The sequence below is a fragment of the Sorex fumeus genome, unplaced genomic scaffold (assembly GCF_029834395.1).
Source record: "Sorex fumeus unplaced genomic scaffold, SorFum_2.1 ptg000051l, whole genome shotgun sequence".
NCBI classification, from domain to species: Eukaryota; Metazoa; Chordata; class Mammalia; order Eulipotyphla; family Soricidae; genus Sorex; species Sorex fumeus.
The window spans coordinates 34,249,861-34,271,135 of record NW_026606108.1 but is presented as its reverse complement, the minus strand read 5'-3'; the positions used below and the strand labels follow the sequence as shown (position 1 = coordinate 34,271,135).

Below are 21,275 nucleotides of genomic sequence, written 5' to 3'. Positions count from 1 at the left end.
GATGTGTTTATTTATAAGCATTTTAAAAGTCACTACAGGGGGTATGCTGCCACCAGCAGGTAAATCTATGAGGCGAGTGCATCAGCAGCCTGATGCGCCTTCAGACTTCCAGATACCCTCAAATTGTTACTGTGCCTTTGGCCAAAACCCAAAAACTTGGGGCAAAGTTTACCAAGAAAGTAAGCAGTCAAAAGTTAGGTATGTGGGAGACACACCCACAAACCACCTCCAGCTCAGCTATATATAATTGAAGGCATGGCCTCTCTGGTTCCTGATTGAACTGCTTAACAACCATGATCCCAGAGACTCAGAAACAAATCTTGAAACCCAGAGCCTTTTGGCAGAAACCTGCAGTAGGCTACAGGAGCTGGGCCATCCCAGGTGGGAATAGGTTTCATGCCTTGGCCCGTTCCCCCTGGCGGCCTGGTGGCCACCATCCTCCAGAGGCCACTGGACAGTCAAGTTTGGGCCCACAGTGACGAGACACGTGGGGCCTCACGGGATGGGGGTGGAGCTGGCCCTTTACTCTCCATCCCAACAAGACCCCGAGTCACTGCCCATGAACGGCCTCTCTGGCTCCTGATCAAGCTGCTTAACAGCCATGATCCCAGAGACTCAGAAACAAATCTCGAAACCCAGCGGCTTTTGGCAGAAATGCATCCAGACCGCTCAATAGGTTATTGTCACCGGGCCAACCCAAGGGGGAAAGGATGCTGTCCCTCCGCCTGGTCCCCCTTGGCAGCTCGGTAGCCGCCATCTGCCAGAGGCCATTAGACAGGTTTGGGCCCACAGTGACAAGACACGCGGGGCCTCACAGGATGGGTATCAAGCCGGCTCTTTCCCCCCACTCCAACAAGACCCCTAGTTGCTGCCAACGAACGGCCTCTCTCGCTCCTGATAAAGCCGTTTAATGGCCATGATCCCAGAGACTCAGAAACAAATCATGGTGAAAGAATCCATATTAGGGCATCAAATTTTTGTGTACTTTAGCTAACTTGCAACATTGCTTTCTGTAAAACTGCTTGACTGCTTTGCACCTGGGGGAGAGGGGACTTGGAAAGTGAACAGGGCATAACTTCTTTCTAAACCAAGTGTGACAGGATTCAGGTGTATTTACTGTCCCTGAAATGTATTGTCTCAGTAAAGCACCCTGCAGATTTGGGTAAAGGATAACTCAGGATGCGGGTGGTTGGGGGAAATTGCCCTTTCCTGGAATGTATTGTCTCACTAAAGCACCCTGCAGACTTGGGTAACTCAAAACGAGGATGGTCAAGGGAGATTACCTAAGGCTTAATGATTCCAGCTATAACCTTGCTTGTGCTGACAATTGATGTACGTAAATGCTGATCTTTGAATCTATAGGCTAAGGCGTGAGGTACTTTTAAATGGATTGGTTAAGAAAGTATATGTTGTTACAAATCTATTGGCTATGAAATGCGCGGGCTTTGCTGTAACGGCCAGTGAAGGCCTATATAAGATCCCCTTTGAAGATGTTCGGGGCTCTCAGCCACTGCCCATTTTTGGGGTATGCTGCGGAGCCCCAGCATGCTGGTCTAAATAAACCCCGTTTTTTCTCCTGCAGGAATTGTGTCTATCTGGTCTCTCCGCACCTCCCAGGGCTAGGGAACTCCCGATCCCAACAATGGAATCCAGCAGCTTTTGGCAGAAATGCGTCCAGTCCCTGCAGTAGGTTACTGGTGCTGGGCCACCCCAGGTGGGAATAGATTTTGTGCCTTGGGCTGTTCCCCCTGGAGGCCCAGTGGCCGCCATCCTCCAGAGGCCACTGGATAGTCAGGTTTGGGCCTGCAGTGACGAGGCACATGGAGCCTCACGGGATGAGGGTGGAGCTGGCCCTTTATTCCCTGTCCCAACAAGACCCTGAGTCGTCGCCCAGGAACGGCCTCTCTGGCTCCTGATCAAGCTGCTTAATGGCCATGATCCAAGAGACTCAGAAACAAATCTCGGAACCAGTGGCTTTTGGCAGAAATGCGTCCGGACCCTGCAGTAGGTTACTGTCACCAGGCCATTCCAGGGCGGAAAGGGTGCTGTCCCTCCACCTACTCCCTATAGGCGGCTCAGTGGCCACCATCCTCCAGAGGCCATTGGAATTAAGGTTTGGGCCCTCAGTGATGAGACACGCAGGGCCTCATGGGATGGGTGGAGTCGGTCCTTTTCTCCACACCCCAACGAGACCCCAAGTTGTCGCCCACGAATGGTCTTTCTGGCTCCTGATCAAGCTGCTTAATGGCCATGATCCCAGAGACTCAGGAACAAATCTCGAAACCCATCAGGTTTTGGTAGAAATCCCTTCAGATTTAACTGTTAGAATTTCGGAATTTCAAAATCGCGCAACCACTACTGCATTATTGTTATTCTTAACCAGCAATAGAAAACAAATTGTCTACTGTTGCCTTTTCAGCAGGTCTGAGTGCTTGGGTAAAATCCCAAATAATAATGGTGGGTCTGGTGTCAAAATATTGAATGTGATCAAAGCAGAGAGAGAGTAATGTGGAAATTATTTGCCCCACAGGTAGGGGGAGGGTATGGGATAGGGGTATACTGGCGTTTTTGGTAGTGGAGAATGGGCACTGGTGAAGGTACCGGTGTTGACCTAATTGCTCTCATGGTGATTCAATAAATAAAATTATGGAAAAAAAAACAAAAAAAGAAAGAAAGGAAGGAAGGAAGGAAGGAAGGAAGGAAGGAAGGAAGGAAGAGGGACTTGTTCTTAAACAAGTGTATTGGATTGAATGGCAAATGAAGCTGAAACATTTTGCTTCAGCAGAAGATTTGGTAAACTTGGCTGCAATACTTGGCAGACAGCTTAATAAAGTTGTATTAGAAGAATTCAGATTTAAAAAATAAATAAAGTTACTACAATGTGTTTAAATTTTAGATATCCAGATAGTTTTGAACTATACTATAATACTGTATGAATACATTTATATTGATCTATCTACATTCCTAGTGAGTTTTTATTTGATCAACATACACACTTGTTAACAGGGACTGAGAAAGCACCTGCCTCCCCGTAAGCCCACGATGACAGAAAATGTGCTATACATAATTGGAGTCCAAATATAATAATGTTTCTATCTGCTTAATAATGAAAAAACAGAAGAAGGGGCAGAGAACAGCGGGTAGGACAACCAGGGTCCAATCCCTAGCATCCCATACGGTCCCCCAGACACCACCAGGAGTAATTCCTGAGACAGATTAATTCCTGAGACAGATTAACTCCTAAATATTGCTGAGTATGAAAAAGAAAAGAAAAAAAAGAGAGAGGCTTATAGGAAAAAAACTCAGAGGGTCCAAAGGATGGCCTAACATCAAAAAGTATTTACATATGATCACATGTTCAAACTCTAGTGTCACCAATTCATACTAACACAATCCTGACAACTCTGCTGTTTGGAATCTCCAAGAGAAAAGGATCATGGAGATGTGTCAGTAAGTACTTTAGAAAGTGCCAGGGCAAGCTTGAGGTGCTGAAGACAGTACTGAACAAGCGTCAAGGACACCCTGACTTTCTCAGGACTTGGGATCACTAGAGAGGGATCTGGGTTACCAAGAGAGGGTGAGAGGAAAGGAAAAGGAAATGGGAAGGCTAACACCTGAGCAGAAGCCAGTACACCCTGAGCACAGCCAAGTGTGTCCAAAAAACAAGCAAACAAAATGTTGATAAGTTAAGATATACAAAAATCAGTATTTTTTTTCTGGGAGAATCCTATTTTATTTTGTTCTGTGGTCATACCTGGCAGTATTAAGGAGCGACTGCGCCCAGGAGTTATCCCCGGCAGTGCTAAGAGGATGATTTATGGTGCCAGGGACTGAATCAGAGTAACAACCAAAGCAGCCAAATGCAAGACAAGTGTCTAACTATATCATCTCTCCAGCCTCCTCTAAGTCCTTCTTAATTTGGGTCCAATGGAAGGAGTTTCTCCTTAATGAAAAATAACATCCCCAGGGCTGGAGCAATAAATGTATTTATTTTTTAATAACATGTACTGGGGTGATGCAGATGAGGCATAAGCTGTGGCGACAGTCTCTGTTCCTTTGCAATTCCCAGGTTCTTCAATATTTTAAAAAATGAAAATATTGAATAATAAAGATGCTCAGACTCAGAGTTGTAAAGTAGAAAAGTTTATTGGAAAGTAGAAGAGAAAAGAAAAGCTCCCCAGGTGGGTGTTAAGTAGCCACAAGCCTGAGCTCAGCTGCGGACTGAGACACACACGGACAGGACAGATACTTCAAGGTTTTGTCCAAACATCAAAACACATACAAAGGACTCGGCGCTGAGAGTTTGAAAGCTAGAAACGCTCCCTGGGCTTGAAACCCGGATAGCCTTCAGGGGCTGGGTTTTATACCTTCATACTTATGCCTTCCTTCTATGCCCTCTTGCCTCCTAGCCTGGGTGCATGATTGAGTGTCTAGGTGCCCCCAGCCGGATGCATTCTCATGGTCTTGAGCAAGCAAGGGAGGTACAAAAGCAAAACAGAATGGTTAAAAACATTTTGTTACATTTTATCTGTGGTCAGAAGTCTGGGCGTTTATGTCCATAACCTTGGGGCCTGGCATGTTTTTCTTACTAGGTTGTAAACTCATGACCCTGAGGCACAAAATGGAATCATTGGCTTTCTTTCTCACTGGAAAAGGGAAACTGAGGCTTCCTCTTTCAATAGTACAGTGGCAGGGCCCTTGCTATGCACGTGGCTGACCTGGGTCTGATCCCTGGCATCCCATGGTTTCCTGAGCTTGCCAGGATTAACCAGAGTGCAGTCAGGAATAAGCTCCGAGTACTGCTGGGTGTGATCCCAAGAATCTCACCCCCCCATAAATTAATAATAATAAAAAATGCACTTAATTTTATGATTATAATTCTCTTCAGCCATTAAAAATGTACTTAATGTATTTTTTAAAATTTCCCCTACACTTTATATAAACACTGGTTTACAAAGTTGTTCATGATGATTTGTTATTCAGTATTTCAACACCAATCCCACCACCATTACACCTTCCCTCCACCATTGTCTCCAATTTTCCCTTAAGCCTGCCCCTATTGCTGGCCCTCAATTTAAATTATATTGGTTCTTATAAATAGTCTGCTAACAAAATGATCAACAAATGTTTCCTGAGAAGAAAGGTAGTGAAGATTTTTATATCTCACCATGGAGTCATGAAGTCTTTGTATAAGAGATTACTAAAATGTTGTTACAGATTAAGTCTTCTGTATTTTTGTTAATCGAGATTGGTTGCCTTCTACATTACATCCCATCCAATCTGATGTGCTACTCTTGGTAATCACCATTGTAGAGTTTGCAGCCAGGCACTCCAGAAAACCCCAAATTTTCATGGGGTGATACAGCTGGAGTTAAATTTTTAACTGGGTGGTGGCTTTGGGGCATGTGTGTGACTGTCAGGGCTACTTGAAGTACAGGGAGGTGGGGAGAGGTAGCCCATCCCCGACTCCATGAAGGCCTGGAGATTTCAGAAATGTACTTAAAAGAAGTGTTTGTGGCTGGAGTAATAGTACAGCTTGCAGGGCATTGCAGGTTACCCAGGTTTTATTCCCAGCACCACATATGATCCCCTGATTCCCACAGGGAGTGATCCATGAGCAACAGCAGATATGTCCCAAAAACAAAACCAAAAACAGTATTTATTCTAAAAGGCATGCTGTAGAATAAAAAAAACGTATCATATTCCATGTAACACAGTAGATTGGAGAAGATGGAGCAGTGTTCAAGGATCATTCTTGACAGGTCTGGCAGGACTACTTGTGTTGGCAGAGATAGAACTGTGGCAAGCAGCGTTATTCACCCACTGTGCAATCTTTCCAGTTCTACAAGATAAAAATCTTGAAGACGATATGCAGTGAAGCCTGGCAGGGCACATATTATAGAATTTAATTTACATGATAAAGACAGAAGAGACATCTTTAGAGATAAACAAAATATAAATGGGATTTGTGATTCACTGATGAGTGATAGAAGATATGGGGTTTCTTACTAAGGGGAATAAAATGTTCTGAAAATAGACTTGTGGGGCTGGAGCAATAGCACAGAGGGTAGGGCACTTCCCTTGCACACAGCTGACCCAGGTTCAATTCCCAGCATTCCATATGGTCCCCCGAGCACTGCCAGGAGTAATTTCTGAATGCATGAGCCAGGAGTAACCGCTGTGCATCGCCGGGTGTGACCCAAAAAGCAAAAAAATAAAAAAGACTTGTGATTTTTTTTTCCTATTCCAGCAAAAATATTGAAAGCCATGTTAATTTACAATGGAAAAGAATACCTTCTATGTGAAATTTATCATAGCTGTTGAAAACAAGAAAAAATTCTGCGTATGACCTCCCACACACCCACCTTATGATTTGTTGTTGTACACCATGGTTTGTGAGCACAACCCATGGTGCTCGGGGTAACACTTGACTGGGCTCAGACCTTCTGGGGTGCAAGAGATCACTGCATGCAAGACAAGCTCCCTGCCTGCTGTACCATCTCTCGCCCCTCCCTCACCAACATGGAATTAAGTACCTTAGCAGTGAAGTTTCCACTGACTTAACATGAATACATAACAACTTAGTTATTGGAAACTATTTACTTGGTTTTGGAGGCATACCCAGTGATGCTTAGGGGTTACACTCCTGGCAGTGCTCAGGGACCATATGGGATGCCAATGATGGAACCCCTGTCAGCCATGTGCAAGCCACAGGCCCTACCCACTATACTATGCCTCCGGCCCTCTTAGGAGCTACATATATCACTTTAAGTAGTCACAATGTGTAAGCTCTTTCAATCAACTTTATTGAATAGCCAAATTGATAAGTTAGCACAGTTCCAAAGATTATTTGCATGGGTTACAAATGACATTATTTTAAAACAGGAATAAAACAGTGAAAATTACAAACTATAAAAAGGAAGACAAATCTTGCATCCTATCTTTTCTAAGAAAAAATAGAATACAACACATGGAAGATCAATACATATTTGAATTTCAGAACAGAATTTAATGTTACAATATTATACACTACTTTACAAAATTAAAATTTCAATATAAGGATTATATTTGCAATAGATAACAAAATCTTGAAATCACATTTGGTGGTCCCCTAAATAAAAGCTGTTATGCATCATTGATTAGAAGAAATAATTCTTTTATTTTAATTATTGTAAAAGACTCAAAACATTTAAATTAAAACAATGAAATATATGCAAAGTAAATAAATGGTACTGCTTGAGTGAATATTAATGTCAGACTTACAGAAATGTTATTTTAAAAATCCTAGAAATTAGAAAAATATAGTACTTTTTATGGTAGAACTTGCCATGCTCAGATTTAAATACCAAGATTGCCCTTGTCACTTTAGTAGTTGTAGATCTGTAGAAAATTCAAGGATCTTTCATAATTTATAACTACAATAAAAAAAATATGGCATAGTGTAAATATTAGTTGCTTTACATCAAAAAGTAATACAAGATGACATAGCGAGTAGTGCCCTACTGCCCAAAAAAAAACCCAAAAAACCTAAAAAACACATTCAATATTGCAAAAGATAATTGCTTAATATCAGTATCTCCAAAAGAGTCGCTTATTCCCTCATTATTTGGAGAACAAATATTATGAATCCTAACAAAAGTTATGTTTTTTGTGACCTACCTTTATAAAATTATTCTGGATCGCACATTATGCAATACCAAAAATAATTTTTTTTTTTTTTTTTTTGGTTTTTGGGCCACACATAGAAGTGCTCAGGCTTACTCGGCTCTGTGCTCAAGGAACAGTCTTGGTGGTGCTCAGGGGACCATATGCTGTGCTGGGGACCAAACTAGGGTTGGCCACCTTCAAGGCCAGCACCCTACCTGCTGCACTACATCTTCAGCCCCTAAAAGAATGTTTTTTAAGTGAATTTGTGAAATATACTAGCAAAGCATGTGGTAACAAGAATCATACCACTTAGGGATAAAGTGAGGCACAAGAAAGATTACTGTCCCTAGAAACAGAAACATTTCCCTCTGGAAGATTCTTTACTACTAGTAAGAAAGAACTTACAAATATCAACATTTCAAATTCACATTATGAAGATAATCTGTTATTTTAAGAAACATCAGTGCATTGTACCTACTCTCAGTTTCTTCAAAAGGGAAAATGTAAATCGATTTTTAATTTCCTACAGTTTTAAAATTACTTCCTAATAAATTAAGCTATTTTCAAGAAATTTTCCAGTTCATTATATAACTTGCATACTGAAAATAAATCTTAATACTGTTTAAGAAAGACGATATTCCTCTTTTACTTTTATTGTTTCTGGGCCATACCTGGCAGTGTTCACTCAGTGTTCACTCCCCTTGATGCTGGGGGACCATGCAATGCCAGGGATCAAATCAGGTTTTCCACGTGCAAAACACGTGCTCCAGCACTTTGAGCTATCTCCCCACCATGGGAAGATGCTAGTTTTGTAAAACACAATCATAATCTGGCAGGCAGGCAGGCAGTAATGTGGGACCTGGGACTTGCTTCTTCCCTATCTAAAACAACTCAATTAAAGTCAGCTCATATTGATGTAAACTTGAAAATTACTATTTTATTGGTGACCATGTGAGACCAAGATTGTAAACACATTTTTCTAACCCATGAAAACAAAGAAAAGTCACTTCATCAAGTATTACACATGAACATCTTTTACTTTAAGAAGTTCATACAAGACAAAATAAATCTCTGAAAACCGGGCCAAACTCTGTTAAAGATAATCTGTCACAGCACTTTAAACATACGAATGTATAATATACCCATTTGTAAACAAAATTCATTAAATGATTTTTACTTTATTTCTCTGACTGAAACAAAAAAAGTTTCTTGAGTATGTTCAGAGTGTTTCTTTCATAATCTCCCTCAATCGGATCTGTTTAATCACCAAAATCAACAGCAGCATCCATGCTTTAATAAGATTTACTATCCCAGAATAAATATTTCTTATGAGCGGCTTTCAATTTAATTATGGTATTTCTGTGTGTGTGTAATGCTGGGGATTTAGCCCAGAACCTCACACATGCAAGGCAAGCAGTTTACCACTGAGCTATATTCCCAGCCCTGATTTAATTATTAAACTCCTTAGAAAAAGGCTACCAATGCATTTAAGACAGTATTTAAGAAACCTTTGTCTTTAATTCTTCCTCATTTCACCAATATAATATTTGCATTATTTTACATCACAGAGCAGAAATATACCAAATAATACCCACTTAAAGAATCAAGATAACTAATGTTCTTCATCTTCCTGTCATTACTGCCAGTCCTGTTGTAGGTGTGTATTAATGAAAAGAGCTCAGATTCTTTTTACTGCAGAATAAGATGGTATGTCTAGGTCTTCTGCAGTAAAATCAGAAAATCAATAGTTTTCACTTCCAATCAAAGTGACTTTGTTCTTCAAGTATACAAAATACTGATAGATTGTAAAGCTTGAATGTATTATTTAATATTTTTCTCAAGCTTGATTAGAGATAGTTTACTCTTATTTTAGTGACTATAGTGAGCCTTTGTCCATAAAAAAGCAAAACACAGAGATGGAGGGTAGATTATAGTTTTTCTACATAGTATTTACTTCTGAAATGTTTTTATTTTAAAAAAGATCATAATCAATGGATTTGTAACTTCCCTGCAACACTTAGTCTTGTGAGGTTTTAAATGTAGCAGCCCAAAATTCAGGAAAAATGAGAAATATACAACTGGAACACAGAAGTCTTTATTTTACAAAATGTACTTTGCCTCTGCAATATTGTCTCATTTTAACCCCTAACAATGCGAATATAATTGGCAGCAAATGAAAAAGGGCATAAAATCATATGTAGGTATATTCTGATTTTAAAAATACAGTATTTTAAAGTTGTATGCTTGATTCTTTGCGGTGGTCCTTTATTTGCTATAGTTTGTTGAAATCACAGTGAGAACATATAATCATCACATTAGTCTTCAAGCCTAATAGAAAAGGAAGGTATTATTACACATTCTCGTTGTGCATTTCATGACTTTTCTTAAAATAACTAACAAGTATCTTCATTTGTTCACTTATTCACTTGCTGTTGTATATGCAAAAGGAATTCGTAATATGATAATGCAGATTCTGTTCTGTCTTCTACCATGTTTTGAAGAAAACTTGCTTTCATTGGACTCTCATCCCTTAGAAATAAAAGATAAACATAATTATATGATATACAAAATATAAACTAGATTTGTTACATGGCTTTTAATACATGCTGTTAACACTGTTAATGATTGCATCTAAAACATAAATAAAATAAATAAAAAATAAAACATAAGTAGCTAATTCTAGGGGACATCTGAGAACAGTTGACAGAAAGAAAGAAATTGACTTGTTTTTACCAATAATTGGATGGGAAGCATAATTTTATACTATTATTAGAATAAAATAGTTTAATACTATTATGACTTTTCTTAAAATAACTAACAAGTATGTAATTTTTTGTAGATTATACTAAAGGGTTTGCTAAAACAATATGTTACATACATCTGTGACCCAAAACAGCTTCTTAAAATTTCAAATAGTTTCACTTCTAGCAAAGGAAAAATTTAACTTACCGTATTACATAAAGTATTGGGTAAAATGGTCTCTGCTCTCGAAGCCAAGAGATGAAAGTTATTGTTCTCGCAGATTCTGGGGTATCAAGTTCTGGAAGGTCTGTCTATTTAAAAACAAAAATAAAAAGGCAACATTCAGCTTAATCTACTATCTAATGTATCTACGGGGCTCTTCAAATTTGATCATGGATATGAATCACCAGTGATTTAACTCAACTTACAGATATGTAATTTCAGGGATCTGGGGAGAAGCTGAGGCTAGGTATACAATTTTCTAGTAAGGGGTCAAACAGCTAATTGATGTTTATAGACCATTTGGCTTCTCTTGCAACCACTCAATTCTGCTGTTCCACTAAAATAGCTAGAGACAGGGGCTGAGGGGAACAGCTCTGCCTCAGAGTGCCTGCCTTTCAAGTCAGAGGGGAGTTTACTGACCAGTACTGCCACATGCATCAAGGATGGTCCCTGCTTCTCTGCTACTATGACTACCAGTGCCACACAGGGTGTAAGATGTGGTAAGCACAATGACAGATGTGAAGCATCGTGGCTCCAGGAGAATGAGCTCTGATGAACATCTGAGCACCACAGTGAGCCCGGGCAAGCACTAGAACCAATAAGTTTGCAAGCACCACAGATAAGAAATATGGCCTCTGGGTTTGAGCACTCAAGTTCCCAACAAACACTTTAGTCAAGGTTGCAAACACTGCAACTAGATATGTACCCTAAAATCAGCTCCACACTCAAGTGCTCAAGGACCAGAGGGGTGCATCTTTGACCCGTGGTCATCACAAAAACTACAAAGGGAAGGGAAAAAAAATAATAAGTTGCCAAGTATTGTCCTAAAAAAAATCATACATCTTTACTTTACCATGGAATACATTCACTCATTATATCAAAGATGGAAACGACTCAATATTTAAAATACTTAGTAATCCAAACCATCAGTGCAACTCAAGAACTAAAAACCAGCACTTGGCCCATGTGTTGCTGCAGAGTGTGTGTGTGTGTGTGTGTGTGTGTGTTGCCAGCTCTGGCTGACCCTGCCAAGGCCGTCTGCACACATGCTACTGCATCTCCCTCTTGAGATGTGCATTTTGGGCTCCCTTCACTCTGGAGAAGCCTGTATTCCCTCTTGGGACACATTAACTTACCTCTCCTTATCCCCCTTTGTTTCCCAAGAAACTTGTTATAATTAAAAAACAAAACAAAACTGGCATTTAGGGGCTGGAAAGAGACAGATTAAGGTGCTTGCCTTGCATCCTGCCCACCCAGGTTCAATTCCCAAGCACCACATGTGGTCCTCCAAACACCTGCAGGCTGCAGGGGTCACTCTTGAGCTCTTACACATAGGCAGGAACAGCTCCCTGAGCACCAATGGGTGTGCCCCAACACCCCCACCACCAAACATTTAAAATAAAACCACACACACACACACACACACACACACACACACTCAAAACCTAGTACTTATTCTAGCTAACACTGATATGTGGGTCACATCCGGCGATGCTCAGAGGTTACTCCTGGCTCTGTAATCAGGAATTACTCCTGGTGGTACTCAGGGGATTAGGGGATGCAGGGGATCAAACCTGGGTAAACCTTGTGCAAGGCAAATGTAATCCCAGTCCCTGCTTATCTATTCTATTTTTTCTTTTCTTCCTCCTCGTCCTTCTTCTTGTTTTTGTTTTCGGGTCAGACTGTGGTGTTCAGGGGCTACCAATAAGTTTGCAAGCACCACTCCAAGCTCAGTGTTCAGAGAGTCATTCCTGGCACAACCAGGAAATCATTATGTTTTGGGGGGATCAAAATCAGGCCTCCTGCATACAAAGTATGTGTATGCATTTCAACCCACTGAGCTAATTCTCTGGCCCAATTAATTTTGATAAGGATTACCCACAGCGCTGCTTGGGCTAGGGGAAATTCAGGAAACACCAGGACCACACACCTGATAATGCTTTTGGGGGTATGTGGCAGCACTGTAGTACTGTTCTCCTGTTGTCCATCGATTTGCTCGAGCGGACACCAGTAAGGTCTCCCTTGTGAGACTTGTGACCGTTTTTGGCATATCGAATACGTCACGGTTAGCTTGCCAGGCTTTGCCGTGCGGGCACTATACTCTCAGTAGCTTGCCAGGCTCTGCTTGAGGGGTGTAGGAATCGAACCGGAGTTGGCCCAGGTCAGCTGCATTCAAAGCAAACGCCCTACTGGCTGTGCTATCGCTCCATTGGGGGTGAGGGGAAAGGGAGGGGATGTGGTACTGAGATCAAATTCTGGGTCCTGCACACGTTAGATTTTTAGTGTACAACTTGAGTTACCTTCCTGGTGCCCATTTATATTAATTTAAATATATGAACCTTCCAACAACTTCCATGAATAGAGTTAAACCTATAGAAAAGTGTTAACATAAACATATTAAAATATTAGGACAAACTGGTAGGGTATTAAAATATTAGGACAAACTGGTAGGGTATTGAAAAGTGAATTAAATAACACCCTCTAATTAATCTTACCTTTGAAATTGAAAACTATGCAAATTCTATGGGATTTAGCTATTGTTTTCTCATGAACTAATTTAATCCTCCATAAACAACATTCTTATTTTATAAAAGAGACTGTTAGTAGCTTGTTCAAGGTCATTCAAGATCACAGAGGTAGTGGTAGAGACTATTAATACTTTCTTCCACAATCAAGTAATTAACACTGACCACAAGTCATTTCTCTGGGTGACAAATGGCTTATTCTTACTCCAAAACAGCCATTGAAAGGAGCTCAACAGACTAAGCACGAACTCTTTAGCCAGGAGACCCAAGTTGGATACCCAGCACCAATGGTCCTCTCAGCACCACCAGGAGTAATCCCCAAGCTGTGTTGGGAGGCCAATAAGCACTCCAGTATGACCCCCAAGCCAAAAACAGTCCCAAGATCAATAAAGCACCTGCCAAAACATGAACATAGTGCTAAATAAGGATGTAGCTCAGTGGCAGAACATATCCCACCTTAAATTTGTGAGTCCCTGCTTTGATTCCTGTAACTATAAGCAAAAGGAAAACCACTATTTTTTTTTTTGTGTGTGGTTTTTTTTTTTTTGGTGGAGGGGGTTTTGGGCCACATCCATTGATGCTTGGGGACCATATGGGATGCTGGGGATTGAACCTGGGGCTGCATGCAAGGAAAGTGCCTTACCCATTGCTATTGCTCACCCCTTCACCCACCCCCAAAGCCCCCCCAGCCCCCACAATTCTGACTCTTCCCTTCCCCAGGACCTGGCAATCGAAAAAAAAAAAAAAAACTAAGAAGTAAAACAAAAAAGTCATTAAACTAATGCCAATTCTGGCACACTATCTCTTCACTATTAACTAAACTGATTACTTTCTCCCTAAATAGTATTCTGGATACCCTCAGGACACATAAAAAATTCATTCAAAAGAACATATGCACACCATTATGCATTACAGCACTTAGTACAATAGCTAAGATAAAGAATCAACCTAGGTGTCCAGTGATAGATGAGTGGATAATGAAAGTGTAGTATACAGACACAATGAAATACTATACAGCTGCAAGGAATTATGAAATCATGCATTCACTATGACTTGGAAGGAACTGGAAGATATCTTATTAAGTGAACAAACACAGGAGGCTCGCTTATCTGTGGTATATTGTTGGAGTCCTTCCTGGCACATCTTCCTGACCATCTAGGCTGCTGGGCCTATATGGGAGACCCTGAGACCCAGCCTTGATAGGAGCGAGCTGTTGCCAGGGGAACTCGCATTGCCAATGATCAGCATAGCTTGATGGCCTGGCAAGTGCCTGTGGCTGGGGTTTGAGACAGGAGTGTCTGTGAAGGTCACTGTTCCACCTCTGCACTAGGTTCACAGAGAGAAAAACTTATGACACTCCGTGAAACCTCATGACACTCCGTCCCATCTAGCCCACGTAACCATAGAATTCACCTTCTTCCTGTCTCGTGAGCCACATGTAATACATTCCTTTCTGCCCCTATATACCACTGTTTTCCTCTAATAACCTCTGTCATCTGACTACAAGTCTATGGCCCAAGTGGGTGACTCTAAGTCTCGGTCATGCTGTGCACACCAACCTTTGAGCACTTGTTGCCCTAGGTGCCGGAAAACTTTCCTCACATTCCCAGGGTTCAATAGCTGCTAAACGGCTAGTCTATAGTCTATAGTCAATGTAGTAAAGGGGGGAAATACCCATGTCACCCTTGAGCACAGCATATAGGGAGGAGAAGAGTACAGAAGGAAAGAAACTGAGGGGCTCAGTAAGAATTCGCAAATGGGAAGTCATGGGAGTGGCGGAAAGGGTCAAGGGCTTGGGGTACATCAGTGGTGTAGAGGAGTGGTATACCTGTATTTCCAAATCACAGAATCAACAACAATGAGCACACGAGATCCACACTACAACAAAACTTAAAATGTGGGGGCTGATGCAATAGTAGAGTAAGGCGCTTGCCTGGCAGGATGGAGTTTGGGAATGGGGTGGGAAACTGGGAACACTGGTGGAAGGAAGTTGACACTGTGGTGAGATTGGTTCTAGAATACATAGTATGTGTAAAATTCAACTTCAGGGACTGGAATGATAGTACAGCAGGTGTACTGCAGGGAGGGCATTTGCCTTGTATGAAGTTGATCTGGGTTCAATCCCCAGCATCTCATATAGTCCCCCGAGCAGGAGTAATTCCTGAGTGCAGAATCAGGAGTAACCCTTTGAGCAATTCCAGGAGTGACCCCCCAAAAAATAGAACTCAACTTCATTAATAAATTTGTAAACATGATTCTTTAAAAAAATTTTTTTAATAGTATAATGTCATAACACCAAGAATAAATAAGCAAACAAAGTAAAATAACCTAGTGAATACCTTTTAAGTATGACATGAGTATTTTCAAGCCAGAGAGCTAGTCTAGTGCTAAGGCACTTGCCTTGTATGTTGCTAACACAGGATCATCCCTGGTACCCCAGCTGGCCTCCCCCAGCACTACCCTGAGTAGATCTCTGACCACTACTGGATTTGGCACCAAAATAAACAAACCAAAAAAAAGTATTTTCAATAGGAAAAAATAATAATCTGAACACTTTTAAAAATTCCAATATTACACTAATTCCAAGATGAAATATTCATGTTTCACAAATTTTGAATGTTCTTTACGTCTACTATAATCACTGTATTAAGAGTCTTACCATATTTGGTGGAATTAATGCATAGTTTTCTACTCCTAGAACCTGGCGAAGAAAATGCTGTCCACAATTTTTTCCAACCCAAAGCATCAGAACCTGAATACAAGAAGAAAATTATTTTGTGAAAATTACTGACTCACTTTTATCACTGAATAGGTGTTAAAAGACCAAAACAATTACTAAGTTCAGTGAGGCTGTATAATCAACAACTTGAACTAATAATTACCATTTACCAATTTTATGCATGGTATTAGAAAGCACCATGTAGGATAAAGATGGTTAATAAAAAATATATAAGTTGGGGCTGGAGTGACAGTACAGTGGACAGGGCATTTGTCGTGCACACGGTCAATCCGGGTTCGATCCCTGGCATCCCATATGGTCCTCTGAGCACTGCCAGGAGTGATTCCTAAGTGCACTGAGCACCGCCAGGTATGACCCAAAAAGCCAAAAAACAAACAAACAAAAAAGTTAAATAGCACAAAATATGATCAGGAAGAAAGAGATTAAGGGGAATGAGGGAATAGTGAGGTAAAACAGAAGACTATAATCAGAAGACTCACAGAGCCTGCATCCATGAGGAACGCTCCATCCCTGTTTAGCTTCTCCACTGAAAGCTGAAGAATAGGCGGCTGAGGTATAGTGCGATCATTGATATTGAGTGCTCCCTAAGGAATTGCCAAAAAATTGAAGGTAAACGAACAACAGGTTAATGGAGTGACAGCTAAAGGAAGTATTTTAATGCGTGTTACCACTAAGGATTTCGGTCTTATTCACATTTAAATATCAAAGATAAAGAAATACTTAAAATCACTGCTAATCCCTATGAAACCAAAACAATGGGGGCTGGAGCTATAGCACAGTGGGTAGGGCATTTGCCTTGCATGGGACCAAGGGTTCGTTCCCTGCATCCCATATGGTCCCCTGAGCACTGCCAGGGGTTAATTTCTGAGTGCAGAGTCAGGAGTAACCCCTGAGCATCACTGGGTGTGACCCCAAAAACCAAAATGATAATAATAATAACAATAATAATAAATAATAATAATAATAACTGTGATTTAGGTCATGTACCCTTCCTTGGGGAGAAATGATTTTCTGCAGTGAGTCTTAATAGTTCTTTTCTATTTGACATGTATTAAAGTCAGAAATGAATGTTTCTTGCTAATAACTCCTATACAGTAATCTGAAAAAATCATGGGAAATTTATTCTCCCTACATATTTATTATACTACATAATTTAAATTCTGAAAGGTTTTAAACTAAAATATTACTGCCAATCTACATATGCTAATATGATTAAACTTCAGAATTTAATATCACCATGTTTATAACTATGATATTTTTTTTCTTTTTGGGTTACACCTAGTGATGCTCAGGGATTACTCCTGACAGTGCTTCGGGGATAATAAGGGGTGCTGGGGATTGAATCTGGGTTGGCAGCATGCAAGGCAAATCCCTACCCACTATACTATTTTCTGGCCCCTCAATTTACTTTTGAGGTATATAACTGTACAGTTTTTCCTTTTTATTTTTTATGCTTATGATTATCAAAGAGTCTAATATGTGCAGAGCCTATATGCTACAAATGGTCACACCATATGTCTTTGGTGTGAATATTCTTACATTCAAGATCTCACACTAGAGAGAAGAGCCAACAGTACAGTGGGGAGGGCATTTGCCTTGCACATGGCCGCCGACCTGGTACGATCCCATATGGTCCCTTGAACACCACTGGGAGTAATTCCTAAGTGCAGAAAACAGGGGTAACCCCTGAACACCACCAGGTGTGACACCCCCCCAAAAGATTTTATACTAAATATTAACCTAAGATGGTCAAGTATAATTTCACTCTCATATTACTCCTCTCATATTAATTTGTTTACATAAATAAATGACAGGGGGAACAAGATGTGATCCAACTGGTAGAGCACATGCCTAAAACATGTGAAATCCTCAGTTCAATTCCCAGCACTTTGAGCACTGATGATATCAGTATTTCGATTAAAAAAAGAAGCAGCTCAAGAAATAAAGGCATTCTTTTAAGACCTAAGCCAAATAACACTTCAAACAGATCCAGCAAAGAATAAAACAGAAAATTTTTAAAACCATTATTCATTTCTGCATGTTTCAATAAACTGCACTTATAAAAACATGCAAGTTAAAGCACCAAAATAATAAAATCAATCATACCTCATCTGAGAGATTGTCAACTCTATACAAACTGGGATGAGTTGTGAGCATAAAGTAAATCAAAGGCTGGTTTTTTACTTGACACATTGCAAAAATGCGTTCATCTAGCCGTGCATTTGTCCCAGTCTGGAATGATTTCTGCAACAAAAAACAAACCCCACATGCAATTAAAAAAAAAAAGAAAGAAAAAAAGCGAGGAGGGACTTATTTAATAAATACATATAAATAGCAGATACAAGAACATCTTAAGATAGAATTAGCAAATTTAAAAGTATCTTCATACAGAAGCAGCAAATTTACTATTATTCTTTGAAAATTAATCCTATATGAAGTCATACATATCTGCATTGAATCGTGGTACACCCTGAGCTAATTGTCTTGACACCTTTACACCTTATCAAAGTGATCTGATCACACTGGTGTCTGTTCCCTAACCATTAAAGCAGATCTAAAACACTGTATTGGGGTTGAAGAGATAGTACAGCAAGCAGGGTTGGCCTTGCATGTAACCAACACATTTGATTCCCAGTACCTCATATGGTACCCTGAGCACTCTCAGGAGTGATTCCTGAGTGCACAATTGGGATACCAAAACAAAACAATATTTATGTACAGTGACAGTAATGTAACCATCCAAACACCAACATGTTTTTGGCCACAGCCTGCAGGGTCAGAGACTGAAACCATGCCTCCTGAGCACAAAACATGAGCTCCAGCCCATTGAGTTATCTCTTCAATCCTACCCAGGCTGCATATGAACAGCAGTGGCCCTACAACCTTTAGAAAACCATTTTGGAGTCTACTCAACTACAAAAGATAAAAATACACTGCATGTTGACAACACATACAAATGAAGAATCAAAACTACAAATATTTTATACAAGCTTGGTGAGGATCAGTGGTGTTTACTGTTTCTCCCATTGTTGAGAGAAATTAAATAATGCAACAATGCTTACAATCAATAATAAAAAATAGTAATACAAATGAGGACAGGTACTTCAGAGTTACTAAATGATTGTGCACTTTAACAGATATATTAACTTCATGAAAATAAAGTGATGCAGTACGTTTTACACATTCCAATCAAATGATTAGAAACAAAGACCTATAACAGCAATAAAATTATGTATTAAAAACAAGTGTAGGGCTAGAGCAATAGAACAGCAGGTGGGGTATTTGCCTTATATATGGTGACCTGGATTTGATCCCGCATCCTATATATATATAAGGTCCCCTGAGGCCTGGCAGGAGTAATTCCTGAGTACAGCTAAATGTGGCCCCAAAACCCAAACCAAAAAAAAGCAAAACAAAACAACAAAAATCCCAAACCAAGTGTACTGTCTTATGTGTATGTGTGTCTGTATATGTCTGTGTGTGTGCGCGCAAGTGTGCACTGATTATTAAGAAGAGATTAGGAGAGAATCTTTAGATATTTTAAACTGGCTAGTCACGATGAAAGAAGAAAAGTTGGGTCAGAGTGATAGTATAGTGGGTAGGGCGTTTGCCTTGCATGTGGCCAACCCAGGTTTGATCCCCAGCATGCCATGTGGTTTCCCAATCACTGCCAGGAGTAATTCCTGAGGGCAGAGCTAGGAGGAACCCCTAGGCATCGCTGGGTGTGTCCCCCCCAAAAAGAAGAGAAGTTCTATTTACTCATTCAAAAAATATTTGCTGAGAGCCTCATATATCCTAACATCTGTTGTAGTTGTTAAAACAAAATGAAGAAATGAAAGTCCTTGTTCTCTTGGGCAGAGGAGGTAGCTCGAAGGCCTGGAGCTATCTGCATCCTCGAGCCCCAGGTTTAACTGACCAGTAATTCAGGATCTCCAAAGTACCTGACATGGTCCCCCATAGAGTCCACAGAGCACTGAGTTAGGAGTAGCCCCTAAACTCTGTGTGACTCAAACTATTCTATTCTTTAGGAAAAAACTAAGGCTATGTCATGTTCTATTATGGTATAGTAAGAGGCAAGGCTATAAAGAAAAAACTGAGGAAAAAGAAATGAAGAATGCCTGAGTGGGGTGGAGGGAAAGCACGCACAGTGAATGGCAAGCCAGTCCTAAGGCAGGCCTTGGGGAAAGGGCTGCATCTGAAACCGGAAGAGGCAAGATGGGATCTTTTTCACAGGGATCATACCTAGCAGTCCCAGGGCCACTCCCAGGGCAATTTTCCCCTGGCAGACCTGGTTTGTTGCTGGGCCTGGCAACAAGCAGCTGGGGGCACTGAGGGGCCCTTTGGACCCTGGGACCAAATCCAGGGTCTCATTCATGGAATACTCTGACTGCTCGAACTATCTCCCAAGTCCAAGAAAAATCTTGTTTTAAAGTTTTTTACAGTTTTGTATCTTAATTCATGAAAATTTTGGACATGTATAGCATAGTCAGACATTAAAACACGTAACTGAGTTGAAGAAACTGGAAGTAGATCCAAACACCATTCCCATTAGGGTGCAGGGAATTTGTCCTTGTGGGAAGAGATGACAGACTCCAGAAGGTCTGAGCTCAGTGAAGCATACAAACTAACAGGAGCCAGAGCACTCCCTGAGCAATTCTGGAATCTGGGATGTTTTCTCAGATGCTTCATTTTTGACTTAAGGTCTTCTGAGACTGAACCGTGACGCAAGCAGGAGTTATTGCCAGTGTGTTCAGGGGACCATGTGTTGTGGGAATCCAACCCAGGGCATGTGCTACAGCCCTTTCAGCTTTCTCCGAGGCCTACGCAGATACTTTATCAACATTAGTTTATTTAATTTAGGAAGGTAACCTGAAATCTACAGGCATGGACATTTTACTTGAAGTACTGAAAAAATAAACTGCCCTCAATTGCCCATAATTGTCTATTTTGGGGAATCAGGAGAGTAGAAATGGACGGGAAGGGGAGGCAAACAAATTAAAAAAAAAAAAAAACCCTTATAACTAAATCTAAGCACAAGAGATATACAGATAACCAATGCAGGAAAGATTTCCAAAGGACCCAGGATAGTATATGAAGTAAGACAGTATCTGGTTTGGCTAGGATCCTCGTTCAATCCCTGGAACTGCATATGGCATCCCGAGCACCACCAGGGACCACTCCTGAGCACAGAACCAGAAACAGTTCCTGAACATCACAGGATGTAGCCCCAAATGCCAGGAGCTTGAAAAATAAAAAATAAACTGAAAAGCACATCCTTTATTTTTGGGATCTGAATGAATGTCAGATCTAAGATATGTAAGTCTTTTCTTTTTTTTAAATTTTACTCTGGGCAACACCTGGCTGTGCTCATGATTTACACCTAACTGTGCTCAGGACCC

General features: G+C 40.6%; 1 protein-coding gene across 1 annotated transcript in view; it reads right to left on the bottom strand.

Annotated features, from left to right (window-relative positions):
- Nucleotides 1-6,785: 6,785 nt before the first annotated feature.
- Nucleotides 6,786-21,275, bottom strand: part of SEC24A (SEC24 homolog A, COPII coat complex component) — a 65,689-nt gene continuing 51,199 nt past the window's right edge. Inside the window, exons 19-23 of the mRNA XM_056124793.1 lie at nt 17,983-18,120; nt 16,356-16,460; nt 15,796-15,888; nt 10,597-10,700; nt 6,786-10,176 (exon numbers count right to left, since the gene is read on the bottom strand). Coding sequence (XP_055980768.1) covers nt 10,062-10,176; nt 10,597-10,700; nt 15,796-15,888; nt 16,356-16,460; nt 17,983-18,120 — 555 coding nt within the window. The 3' untranslated portion in view covers nt 6,786-10,061. The remainder of the gene's footprint in view (nt 10,177-10,596; nt 10,701-15,795; nt 15,889-16,355; nt 16,461-17,982; nt 18,121-21,275) is intronic.